Genomic DNA, 13564 nt, shown 5'->3' with positions numbered 1-13564 from the left:
TCACACACACTTCCTGGGTTTTTTTGCAGGATTGGCTTTATCTGCAAGTTCCAATGTTTCATTATACAACCACCAGATGGTGCTGTTGTTATAGTACAACCTCCTCTTTGCACGGACAAATCCAAACTGCTTCTTTTTATTATCTCATTATCTCCATTTCAAATACAGCCATGGAAATGATCAGAAAGCACAGGAGAGGCGCTGGAGGCTGAGAATGTCATGTAAAAGATCTGTAAACTTTCATGAGTAACTAATCTCAATCACAGGATAAAAGCCCCATGTGGAGAAGCCCTGTGTATCTGGTAACCTTAGTTGTACAGATAAGGCACAAGGCAAAGGTCTTGTGAAATCCAGTGTATGAAAACTGAATTCCTTTCCTTGTGTCACAAACTGGTAAAAACACTTGATGTGGTGTAATGAACAGGTTTTGACAAGAGGGCTCTTTGTTGCCAAGGGCTCTGAAAAGATCCAGTTCGAACTTGAGAGATTTACCTTCCCGCATGCATGGCAATGGTGACGCCTCAACGTGAGCTTAAAGTCACAACCGCAGTTCATGCACATCATGACATGAGACACAGGTACCAATGTTGGAGGCCTCTCACCCAAAGACATTCCCAGCCTTTCCCGAAGCTGAAAATAAAATGTAGAAATGCACTGGCTTATTCTTAGCTTGACTCCTCAATACAAGCTATGCCTCACCTGCAGCAATTTATGGTGGAGGTGTGTAGTGGGCTTCAGTGCTGGCCCTAGGCTTTTCATCTTTCAACATAAAAAGCCTTGTCCACAAATACACCTGTCACCTGGTCAGACAGCTCCTGCTTCCTGATCAATCTTGCAGTGGCAATAGTAGTGTGTGTGTGTGTGTGTGTGTGCGTGCAGGATGTGCCTCCAAGATAGTGTTCTGTATGTGCATTGTCTGTGGACTTTAGAGACTTGTTGCTCGAAGAACAGCGCCATCCAAAGCAGCCACCAGCAGTGTAGTGGTGGCAGGTTGCGCAGGGGCTCCGGCTCCGGCACTTTTCTTGAAGCCATCCCCCAGCCGGGTCGCAGTCTGCTAGGGAAGGAGGAGGGAGCAGAGGGAGCGTGGGCGGCTGCCTCTTGTCTACTATGCAGAGCCGGCCAGACAAAGGGAGCGAGTGAGAGAGGGAGTCTGAGGGAGCTCTGCAGCCTCCTCTCGCCCCCCGCCCCCCAGCTCTTGGCTTCTCCGCCGTCCCTGTTTCGTGCCTGTGCGCCCGGCGCTGCCCTCATCTCCTACAATACCGGCCACCCATTCAGGGCTGCTGCTGCTGCTGGCCATGGCAGCGGCGGGGGGGGGGGGGGGGGCTGCCACCATTATTTACTTATGGGGCAGGGCAGGTGGCTGGTTTGTGCCAGTTTTTAGGATTCATCACACAGTCCTATGCATGTGTACTCAGAAGTCAGTCCCACTATGTTCAATTGCCAATTGGGCTTTCTCCCAGGTAAGTGTGCACAGGACTGCAGCCTTAGCTGCCAAAATCTCTGTGAATTAAATTCGAAATAAAGACCCATTGGATCACACTGTTAATTCTTGAACATTAATTTCTACAGTAAGCAGAACTGCCAAATGCAACCTGCTCTGCCACCTACACATTTTGGTACAAGGTTGGCGAGTATCTGGGCAAACAAACCCGGGTGGAGGGAAGGGAAACAGGAAAAAAAATCAGTTGTGGGGAGAGAAGAAAGAAGGTATGTGTGTATGTGTGGTTCAATCCAGCTGGGCGTGTGGACATTTCTGTTGCGGGATGGGAGAGATATAATGAAGGAGCTTAGGAAAGGCGAATGGGTAATGTTGGGGCGCTAAGGGAGTGTGCAAGGGGGCTGCTTAATGAGAAGGGGTCTGTCCATGAGGGCTGAGTTGAGAGGGTGAGGCTTCCATAGAGTATCATATTTTGAAAACTTAAAATGTTTGTGTGTGAGTGAGTGAGTGGGTGAAAAAGATTAACACCCCTGCATTTTTTCTCAGACATCCAGTTGAAAAACCCCTGCCTTCCTCTCACCTGCACTGTTTTTGGATCCCAGCTGAAGGAGGCATATCTTACAAGGTTGTACAATCTTAGAAAGGGCATGGCTGTGAGGGGGCGTGGCTTCGGGGGGCGTGGCTTCGGGGGGCGTGGCTGTGAGGGGGCGTGGCTGTGAGGGGGTGTGGCTGTGACTGTCAGGAAGGGACCCTGCACTTCTGAATTTGCCACTGCACTACTTGCAGCCACACTGCAATACGCATACATGGGTGCACACACAGCGATACTTTGGGCTTGGAGGCATTTTTCCTCTTCCGTTTCACAAGAAGGCTGGGGGTTTTGGGATCAGTCAATGTAGCGCCATTCCTAGAGCAATGAGAACGCACACGGGCAGCACTATCTTGAAGGTGCTCCCACTTTTCTACTTCTACTATTACAACCGCTATTACAAGAGGCGGCATATTTTGTCCAAAATCTGCTACCCCTAAAAAGATGAGATAGGGGAACAGATCAGCTTATAACCATTCCTGCAGAATGTGGAGGAAAGCCAGGGGAAGGGGAGCCTTTCTTCCCCTAGGATACATCCCATGCTTCCAATAGGGAGCTACAGCACTCACATGTCTATGGAGGAATCTGGCTTCTAGATAAGCCAGATGAGGTGTAGAACTGCTCAAAGCAGGCAACAACTGTGGGATTCAGTTGAGGAAAGAAGGATACTTTATTGTTCAAGCCCAGACAAGTCTACTTTAGTATTTAAGTTTTCCTATAAGGAAATTTCCGTATAGGACAGCCCCATGCTGTCCGTATAGGACAGACCACATACACACCATTGTACATGAGGAATCAACATGCATCTATTTTGTTGTATGAAAAAATAAAGACAAGTGATTGCAACACATAGTAAGGTAGACCCAATCTACATGCACAAAAGTCATATCTAGGTAGGAACGAACTCATTTGTGAAGCACTCCTAATCTGACACTTTTTAGTATGATTTAGAGCTAATTTAATCTCTAATCCCTAGATTTTTATAGAATGTACTGGTTCTTATATAAAATATTAGTCTGTACTAAACAACACCAACAAAGGAAAAAAAATGTTCTGGGCAGTTTCTTCTCAATTGTGCAACTGGGTGCATTCAGGTAGACTTATGATCATCATCAGAGGCGCTCTTATGTGACCCATAATCTAGAGAGGATAGGTTGGTGGGGACTCAAGATGGCCTTTTCCATGGTGGCACCCTAATTCTGGAACCCCCTCCTTAAGGAGATTAGATTTTTACTATGTTTCACATTAATGTTTCCCTCTATTCTGTATATTAAGTTAAGGTGCTGAAGGGTTTGTTGTTGTTCTGCTTGTGATTTTATGATGTTTTGAGTGTTATCATTTTATTTTATTTGTATATTGCCTCATGCACCTATTAGGCTGAGGGGTATGCATGATTTATAAATTTATCTAGAAGTTATAAATAAAATACCTGGAAAAAGGGATACTTATGCAGGAATAAATACACAGTTGTAATGGAATGCTTTTTCTTTACATACTTGCAAAGCATCTTCCAAGCCAATATTTTTTACATTATAGAGAAGCTTGTCTTATTATTTAGAACTCAATTTATTCTTCTTTGTGACTTTGGTGTAACATTATTGTAATGTCTTTGTTATTTTTGAGGGTTATAAAATAAAAACCAAACATATTAAGGCAGTCTTCTCCAACCTGGTGTTCTCCAGATATGTAGGACTGCAATTATGGGAGTTGCAGTTCTACATATCTGGAAGACATCAGATTGGGGAATGTATTAAGGTATAGAGAATCAGGCTTGCAAACTATCAAAAGGCTATTTAGTCCAGCCATCTAGTCCAGCCTTCTATCTTCAAGAAAGAAAGGGCCAAATAATGCCAGTCTCATCCCAGCAAAACACCCAGATCCTCTGTATCTCACTGTATGCTAACAAACCTGGAAAGTATTGAGAATTCTGGTGGCAACCTCAGCAGGATGAATATTAAACCCATATGCTCTGATGACCTTTGTTGTCTAGGCTTGGCAGAGCAATTTACATGAAAATAATCCAAATGCCTGGCCATAGGGGACTCCTTTTCTTAAATCTACTCAAATAGGTCAGGAAATCTGCTGGGATCTGAATCTTACTTCAACACTGTTGTGAAAGCCAGCTGCACTGTGAGCTCTGCAGTCATCTGGGATGCTTCTGCTGATGCAGCTGTACCACTCGTCCCTTTCAGAGTATGAGCTGTGGAGAGAAATGTAGCAACTTGGTCAAAGTTAGGGCTTGCTGTTACTTCAGGACTGATTTTTCTCCTCAAAATGTCCTCTTCCCCATTCTTTCTTGTGAAGCCACAAACACAGAGGAGACACAGCCCGCAAATACATGGCAATCTGTCAATGTGCCCTTCAACAGGGGGATTTTGAATTCACTTGGACTGGAAAATGACGAATATAAACCTGCACTTCTGCAGACTGGTCATTAGAGGTCACTGTTGCACTACGGAAAACTAGCAGCCAGCCCGCCACCCTTTATTAGTGAGCTCTACTTTCCTGCCTCCTTGGCAGAACTTCCATCTGAATCTGCCCCTCTGAGCTGCTATTTGCCAGATGGGTGCTATACAGGTACCTGTATGCTTTGCCTCACAGGGCAAAGAGCAGCTATATGGGGGCAGAGGGCAGGGAAGATAGATTCAAATCAGGAAAACCACACGGGATTAAACTCTCTCCCCCAGTGCCATGGTCCCAATCCAAATCGCTCCCCCGCCGCAGGCACACAACTGCCCTTTAAAAAAAACAAGGGAGATCCAATGATGGATCTCTTGCCATCTCATCTAGTTGTGAAGCAATGGGTTGACACTTCTTGCCTAGATCACAATGCTCTTGTGTTCCACCGAACGCTTTATTTATCTCACTGGTGTGCCAAACCTTGTTCTCTTCAGGCTGAGAGAGAGCCGATGCCTAAAGCAGGAGTCATACTTTGTGGATGGGCTGTCTTAAAAGTGAATAAGGATTTTTAAGGAAGTGCCCTTATGCCAGATTGAAGAGCATCTCTAAGAGAGAGAAACTCTTCCGATCCTGCCTCTGCTGCATTTCTACTTCTTTCTTGTCTCCTTGAGTGATGCGTGCGAGATGCCATTCAGGGGGTCTTATATTTAAATTGATTTTAAAGAGCCTGTTGATATTACGCAGCATTATTGTTCTGTATGATTTTAATGTTGTATGTTGTTTCGGGTGGCTAAGTACAGGCAGGGCATGAGACCCATCAGTCAAATTAAGCTCCCCCTTGCCAAAAAACCCAACAGCTTCAAGTTTAGAAAAAGGAGCTCCGTATCTAAATGATGCAGGATTCTGGTAACCTTGGGCATTGCTCTTCAGTGGGTGTGCAATTCTGGGCTCTCTCAACTCTGTAAGGTATTCATCTTAAAGCTAACTGCTCTGTAGAAAATCAGCAGTAGCATTAGTGCTGGGCTGGCAGCATTTCTATTGTGATCTCCTCAGCCTGTGCTCCACATGGTACCAAACAAAGACATCTGAGACTAGTATATCTTTTGTGGGAGAGAAGCAAGAGCTGATCAATACGCTTGGCTGAGACTGAATCCCCACACCCCCATGAGTAAGCACTTAACTGTGAAAAACATCAGCCCCATAAAACTCAATGACCCTGCTAGCAAAAAGAGAACCCAGGGCAGAGGCATAATGTGGTAAGATACCGTAGTCACCTTGTGACCAAGACTTCTACACTTTTAGATGCTTCTGGATTAGCAGGCTGCTAGGAAGCTGCAAATTACATGGAAAGGGGTGTTATTGGAGCATTGCCCTAACCCTAAATATTTAGGGGTTACTTTGGATAGGGCCTTAACATATAAACAGCATTGCATTAACACTGAACTGAAGGTCAGCGGAAGAAATAACATCATTAGGAAATTAACGAGCACTACTTGGGTGCTAAACCAAGGGTTCTTAAGATTACAGCATTAGCCCTCTGCCACTCGGGCGGCGAATATGCCTGCCCAGTTTGGTATAAATCAGCACATGCTGGGCAAGTTGATGTTGCTTTGAATGAAACAAGTAGAATCATTACCGGATGTCTAAAACCTACTTCTCTAGGTAAGATCTACCATATAGCTGGCGCTGCCTCGCCTGCTGTTCGTAGAGAAGCAGCAGCATACAAAGAGAGGCTTAAATCCTCAATATCCAAACAACACCCTCTTTACGGCCTACAACCAGCTCCTCAGAGATTAAAATCCAGGAAAAGCTTCCTCAGATCGACGGAAGACTTTGATGAATTCAAAAGTAGAATGGACTTATGGAAAGCTACAAAGAATCAACACTGGAGGGAACCAGCACAGGAGCTGGCATGCGGTTTCGATGAAGGCTGGGAAGTTTAGAAATCATTGAATAGACTGCGTACGGGTGTAACAAGATCTAGAGACACTTTGAATAAATGGGGTTATCCGGTGATCTCTGCCCTATGCGACTGTGGAGACTTGCAGACAACAACACATACGTATACTTGCCCTTTGTGCCCTGACCAATGTACACATGAGGACCTTATGACAGCGAAACAGAACACAATTAATGTTGCTAGATTCTGGGCAAGATTTGTCTAATTTTTATATATTTTAACTTCTATATTTTATATTTTAAATGTTATGTGTTATAGTATGTTTTTTAATTGTAATGCTTCTGACACGAATAAATAAATACCAAGACTTCCAGCCTTATTTACTTTACACACTCTCCCTTCTGTGCCCCCACTCCCCACAGTCCCCATTTGCAAGATCACCTCCATATTAAAGACTCCGATATTAGTGTTGCCAATTTTTTTTCTGGCAGGACTCCTGTGCCTTTTATTAACTGCTTAAACAAAAGATGAACAGCAGGAAGTTTCCACCCTTCTCACCTAACACTGTATCTGTATGCTAGGAAAAGCTTGACTGCCTGCATTTTAGGTGATCACATAGCAAAGGCACAAGAACCCTGACAGGAAAAAAGTGGGCAACCCACCTGATATGCAAAATCAAGACTAGCTGGAATCTGTGAATACATACATGAATTTTGGAAATAAATAGTACATAGTTACTGATTACTAACCGTGTTCACTTATACAAGTGTTGCCATTGATGTGTGCTATGAAAGGGGAAGAGGATTTGGAAAAAAAATGCAGGTGAAAGTAAAAATGTGGATGAACCCGTTATCAGTCAGTACTGCATATGGATAGTTAGTAGAACCAGTTGGGGGGTGCCTGTGTGTGCATAAAAACCACCTACTCACTCTCTGCACTATGAGCAACTGCTGCCTACTGTGGTGCTTCTGGCTTTCTTCCGACACAGATGTAAATGCTCAGATGTATGACACAAAAGAGGACCATCCCTCAAATGTATGTGTAGACAAGCCTCTGCAGAATAAGAGGAGCCTGCCATAAAAGTTCAAAGTATTCCATGTGTCCTAGGTTGGCTTTGAGAAATGACCAATGGTGTGTTTGAAAGTACATTTAGGCAGAAGAACTGATTGGGGATTATATGTCAACAAAAGCCTGATCTCCAGCAGATCCTGTTCTCCTGCTCCATCAAAACAGCTTCTAGAGGAATCAGAGCTTGTTATATTGCTTAAGGCAGCCTTCCCCAACCTGGTGCCCACCGGAATTTGAGAACTCTAACTCCCATGAGCCCCGGCCAGCATGGCCAATGGTTGGGAATGCTGGGAGTTGCAGTACAAAACATCTGGAGGTCACCAGGTTGGGGAAGGCTGCCCTAAGCCTTAAGCAATATAACAAGCTCTGATTCTTCCTGGGAGCAGGGAGCAAAGTTAGGGTCTGCTGTTTCTTAGCCTCAGGGGTAGAGAAAATGTGTGGCTACTGCTATGTTAATCGGCACTGTTCTCTTCTATTCAAATACCCCACTGTGGCGATAAAGAAGGGCATACAGTCTTTAGGAAGGAGTTTTTGAACAGCTCTGAATACACAGGCCAGAACGGCTAGAACTACTGCATAAGACATCGCACATCTAGTCTTGTGATGGGCTCTTGACCCCTCATTGTGACGACGTGTTGACTTTTATGATGTGTGCAGGCTAAGTGGAAACACGGAACCAGATTACTACTGCACAGCGGCAGACAGCAGGAGATATTAGCACAGCATGGGAACTAACCATGAAGGGGAACCTGTTACAGATTTCCATGCCACAGCAGACTTCCAGAGCAGCCTGAAGATATTTTGCCGAATAACCTCTTGCTGGACGTTCCAGGGGCACTGCCTGGTTGCGACTGTGTGTGCAATGGACAGACAAAGCCCAGCAGCTCTCATCCGCATTCTGTAAAAGAGCCAACTCCACTGCCAGCTAGCTAAATAGCGAAGGTGAACCAGCTCTATCTACAGATGATAATCCTATGCGCCTAGCCTATAGGGCATACCCAGGGACCAATTCATTTCCTAAACGTTGCTTCTAATGGGCTTAGCCTGTGCACTCCTAAGATCTTTCCATTAAAACTACCCCAGGCTTTTCTCAGTTTCCTTCTAAATGTTTGATTATGACGGTTGCTTCTTGCCCATTTTGGCTTCATGAGAATTCGCTGGAGTGCTGCTGCTGATGGCTCTTTTAAATTTTGTAACCAAGCGCCTGTCAGAATTTTAATTTCTTGCTGTGTCGCAATGCAACAAAGGCAAGTGAGACAATGGGGAGGTGATCACCCAGACAGAGCATACCAGTGTACAAATAATGGTTCAGGATATAGGACAAACATAGAATGGAACAAGAAACACAGGGCTTCCCATTAGAACAGCCCCAGATTCTGTTCTCTCACCTGTCCCTCCATCATGTCCAATACAGCTTTCCCCTTGTCCTAATATCATTCTGCTGTCTGCTCCCCCAATAGCAGCAGCCAATGCTTCAGAGGAGGGGTGGAGAACTGTGCAGCGTAATGACATCAGGATACTAACAGGTACCTTGTACTACCCACAGCAGGGGAGGGAAGCGCAACTTGGGGCTGTGGGTTTCAGCAGCCACCCTATGTTTCTTGAAACAGGTAGATCAGCCTTCCCCAACCTGGCACCCTCCAGCTGTGTTGGGCTACACCTCTCAGCATCCTCCTATCCTGGCTGGGGACGCCGGGAGTTTTAGTCCAACGTATCTGGTGGGTGCCAGGTTGGGGAAGGCTCTTGTAGATCCACTCTTAAACCATGTTTAAGCAAAGTAGTACTTTCACTGAAAGGAAGGAGGGTGGAAATGGGTTGTCCACATTAAGCAGGTTCAGCAGAAGTGGAGTCCACCTCCATTACGAAATGCAGCACCGCGAGGGGTTGGGTAGCAGAAGCTGCTGCTGCTTAGGATGTCCCTTGTACCTCAGTAGGAGCAATGGGAGAGGCTGGGTGTTTCCAGGCTGGCGGCTCCCAGAGCTACTAAGGAAAAGGTATTCAGTCGTATCCTCCTGTTTTGTGGAAAGAGGCAGAAGCAGCGGTGGGAACACAGGGCACGATAAAAAGCCTCATCTAGAAGTGCCCACTGTGTAAGAGAGAAGAACAAAGGTCTGGGAGGTCCTTGAAGCACCTGAAAGAGCAATTCCAAGTACTCTTCACCCTGGCTTTTATGACATGACACAGGACTTTCCAGGAATACCCTGGGGAAAGCGGAGGAAGGAAGGAAGGAAGGAAGGAAGGAAGGAAGGAAGGAAGGAAGAATGGAGGGAGGGCATAGAAAGGAGGGAGATTCTTTGCCCCCACCCCACTCCCACACACTTATTCTTGGCTCCTGGAGAAAGTGGCACAACATGCAGAGAACTCTCGGATGCAATGCTGATGAACCGCCTCCTTATCGCCTTGCCCAGCCCCTTCAACTGGATCAGGACAGAAGGGGGCAGGTGAGCTTGCTATCCCTCCCACTCAGCCCATTGCAAGGACTTGTTTTGAGCTCAAGGGATGAACACTGTCCATCACATCTATTTTCTGAGTCCAGATTGGTTCGGTGCTGAAGAGTGGAAGGGCAGGGCAAGCTTCTTCCCCTTCAGCCTCAAACTCATTGCAGGGTCTTATGCGGGGCCAAAGGGAAGAGACTGACCCTGCCTTCAGCCCTTCAAATGTCAGGACATGACAGGCTGGTCGTTTACACCAGCGCATTGCTCTCTGCTGCTAGAGGATTTCCCCCTGGCAGCATATGAGGGCAGCACACATGCATAACCCTAGGCCTGAAGCAAGTTAGGGGATTTTGTGGGGCAGCAAACAGTTTGCTCCGAGAATGAGGGATCTCCACTGATCCTGCAGAACTGACCTGCCCAATGTTGCTCCTTCCATTTGTGCAGGCTTGGAAAAGAGTTAGACAGAGGAGTCTCCCTCCTGTGGCCTGTGCAGCCCCGCGATTGCGCAGTGGTTACTGATGCTGCCCCCACGGACCCTGGCTGATGTCTAACGTGAAGCTATACAGACACTGCAAGGATGTGCAGGCTGGTCAAAGCTAGGAGAAGCCACTTTGACTAAAGAGTGGTTAGAAACTGGGCACTTCTGTTTCCTGCCTGAACTGCTGCTGCTTCCCAATGGAGGCAAGGAAAGCTAGAGGACAGGGAATAACTGCAGAGCCCTATGAATGTCGTGTTTACCAAGATCCAAACTTTTCTTCACAGGGCCTAGATGCAGTTAACACCGGCAAGATCTGATTCATTCTGCCGTCAAGCCTATGATCTCAATGTACTTCCTGGTTGTGATGGTTTCTAATTCATTAGGAAGGTTCCTTGTAAACAGAGACCCCATTACATTATCAGTAAAGTTTTTAATCTTTCCTCCATCATTTAAGTGCTATAAAATGCCTTTAAACTCACTGTGCAGAATTGGCTAATTATGACTTTTCATTAGCCCTCCGGTTACCTCAAGGACATGGCTTGACAAGTGACATTGTAAGAAATGAAGCAGGCAAAGCGTGACAGGGAAAACGTTACAGAAGATCAAGGAACAGACCAGAAGTCTATTCGAAATAGATTTTCTGCTCTTCCCTCTCTGCCTGAGATCTTCCGAAGTGCCTTTGGCTCATTAGAAACGTTGAGAGCATTGCGTCTTCCGAGTCATACATTTAAAATGAATGTCTTCTTTATAGTCAAACACTCGGCCATTATCTGTCACAATGCCGTGGTTGTTAATGGAGTTTAAATATAGTGAGACACCAATTAGGTCTTGGGGACCAACCGCTCTGGTCTAGAGATTCAATAATAATAAGTAAAAAAAGAAGAGTGGTATGATATTGCCTACCTTGCTGATAGAGTAAGGCAATTTTCAGCATATTCAATCTTCAGGACATTTTGGGCTTTTTCTGTCACTGGACGACTAACCTAAAAATACATGACATTTGTATGAAGGAAGGAAACCGAACCATCAGTGACTCAGGGAGGCGCAGCGGGGGGGGGGGGGGGCATAGCTCAGTGGCAGAGCACCTGCTTTGTGTGCAGAAGGTCCCAGGTTCAATCCCCAGCATCTCCAGGTAGGGCTGGAAAAATTCCTGTTGGAAACCCTGGAGATCCGCTGCCTGATACTGGGCTAGATGGACCAATGGTCTGCCTCAATATAAGGCAGCTTCCTACGTTCCACTTACATCCCTCTTTTTCATGTACTTGGGGTAATGTAGCGGCCTCTGCAGTCGCTCCCAAGAACTTCTTCAAATGTCCACCAACACATCTGGGCTTCCTAAGGTGTTTATTTAATATAGCAGCGATGGCATTTCCAAGGAGATGGATGCTGCTTGAACGTCATGTAAAGACATGAGGAAGACCAACCACCTGGGTGGACATTTTTATACATTGCTGGGGGTGATGTGGAGCAACTGCACCACCAAGGGAAAATGTAAAAGCGGCCTGAAGTGCATATTCTGCAAGAGCAGCTTGTTGGTCTATTGCAGCAAAACCAGCAACGAACCCTGTAGCACCTGGAAGAACAATACATATACTGTGGCATAAGCTTTTGTGGGCTATATCCTGTTTTGTCACAGAATCGTAGCGTTCAAGAGGATCTTGTAGACCACCTAGTCCAACGCACATGCACAATGCGGGAAATCCAGACAGACAGCATCCTCAACATGTGGCTCTCTGGCCTCTGCCTGAAGGCCTCTGTCAAGGGAGAGCGCACTACCCATCTAGATCACTGGTTCCATTGTTGAACAGCTCTTACTATTATGTCATTTTTCCTAACATCCAATCCTATAATACCAGTTGATATTGGCCATGCTGGGAGGGATTCTGGCAGTGCATCACACTGGGAGGGTACCAAGTTGAGGAAGGCTGTGATATGATGTCTCATCTGGATTTACATGATTCACGGCCAACTTCCTTGCAAGCGGCCTCATTAGGCCTTCACTAACATGCTTGCTCACCGCTTCTGAGCTTGTTTTAAACTCCTGTGCTTTATATATTTTTCCATTTTAGTCCCATAACAAACAAGGATCACTTATAGATAAAATGTCCCCTATCCTTCTAACCAGTGAGAACCAAAAGGCTTCCAGCTGAAGGAAATTCAGCACTAAGGAACAGAGAGGGGATTAACTTTACCCTCATGCCAGACACAGCCAAGGTGTTCCTCAGCCGATATTTGCCATCCTTCTGGGGATACGTATACAGCAGAACATCATTCATCTGTGTGAAGAGAAGGGCAAAATCAGTTACTTGCAGCATGCCTTATAAGTCTCACTGACCTTCTGGGCCCAGTACAAAGATTGCTATCTGGATTATTACTGAAGAACGATCTGATCCCCACATTTCATAAGGACAAAACTGCAGTGTTAAGAATGTTGGTTGGGTGAATTTGGGCAGAGCTGGGCTTGGGATGGAGTATACCTGCTGCGAGTGGTCAAAGTGGTGATGCGCTAGGAGCATTTCCAGATTATCAGTTTATCTATTACAATAACAGAGGATGTGTGTATGTCTGTCTGTCAGTACTAAAGCACCAAGAACGTGAGACCTAGACATCTGGAACTTGGCAGACTTACTAAGGGGACCCTAGGAGTGTGCACCTCTGGGCTTTTTTGCTTTTAAAATGCAATACATTATTTCAATTAATTTTAATGTGTTGAAGCCTACAGTAACAGCTTCAGCCACTAGGACAGACTTTCCTAACCAGCAAATAGCTTTGCAGTCCATACAACAGACTGTGTGGGAGCCAGTGTGGTGTAGTGGTTGGAGTGTTGGACTGGAATTCGGGAGACCCAGGTTCTAGTCCCCACTCCAGCCATGAAGCCCACTGGGCGATTTTGAGCCACACACTGACTCTCAGCCTAACCTACCTCACACAGTTGTTGTGAGGATAAAATGGAGACTGGAAGGACCATGTAAGCCACTTCGGGTTCCTTGCAAGAGGGAAAGAGGCAAGATATAAATGTAATAAATAAAAAATACTGTTTGAAACCAGGAGAGATTTGTACAGTTATAACAGAGTTATACTCCTGTCCTCCCCCTGCTGTGGGGCAGCTGCCCCCGAATGGCGTGGACAGACCCCTCCCTCAGGGGTCTATAGGGGTCCACCATGGTCGGGGCCATGCCTAGGGTGCCAGCGGGCCTGGCTTCACTCAGACGGGGTGGGCACAATGTGGGTACACACTGACAGCTGGGTACGTTCG

General features: G+C 46.0%; 1 protein-coding gene across 1 annotated transcript in view; it reads right to left on the bottom strand.

Annotated features, from left to right (window-relative positions):
* The window catches only part of FGD5 (FYVE, RhoGEF and PH domain containing 5), a 223075-nt gene that overhangs the window by 10946 nt on the left and 198565 nt on the right, over positions 1-13564 (bottom strand). The window contains exons 13-16 of the mRNA XM_084832489.1: positions 12501-12584; positions 11212-11291; positions 4128-4227; positions 493-630 (exon numbers count right to left, since the gene is read on the bottom strand). Coding sequence (XP_084688615.1) covers positions 493-630; positions 4128-4227; positions 11212-11291; positions 12501-12584 — 402 coding nt within the window. The remainder of the gene's footprint in view (positions 1-492; positions 631-4127; positions 4228-11211; positions 11292-12500; positions 12585-13564) is intronic.

This window comes from Heloderma suspectum, chromosome 2 (assembly GCF_057233095.1).
Source record: "Heloderma suspectum isolate Gila_16-S chromosome 2, 16-S_ref, whole genome shotgun sequence".
In the NCBI taxonomy this organism is placed as follows: Eukaryota; Metazoa; Chordata; class Lepidosauria; order Squamata; family Helodermatidae; genus Heloderma; species Heloderma suspectum.
The sequence above is the reverse complement of the archived record's forward strand: the minus strand, read 5'-3'. Positions and strand labels throughout refer to the sequence as shown.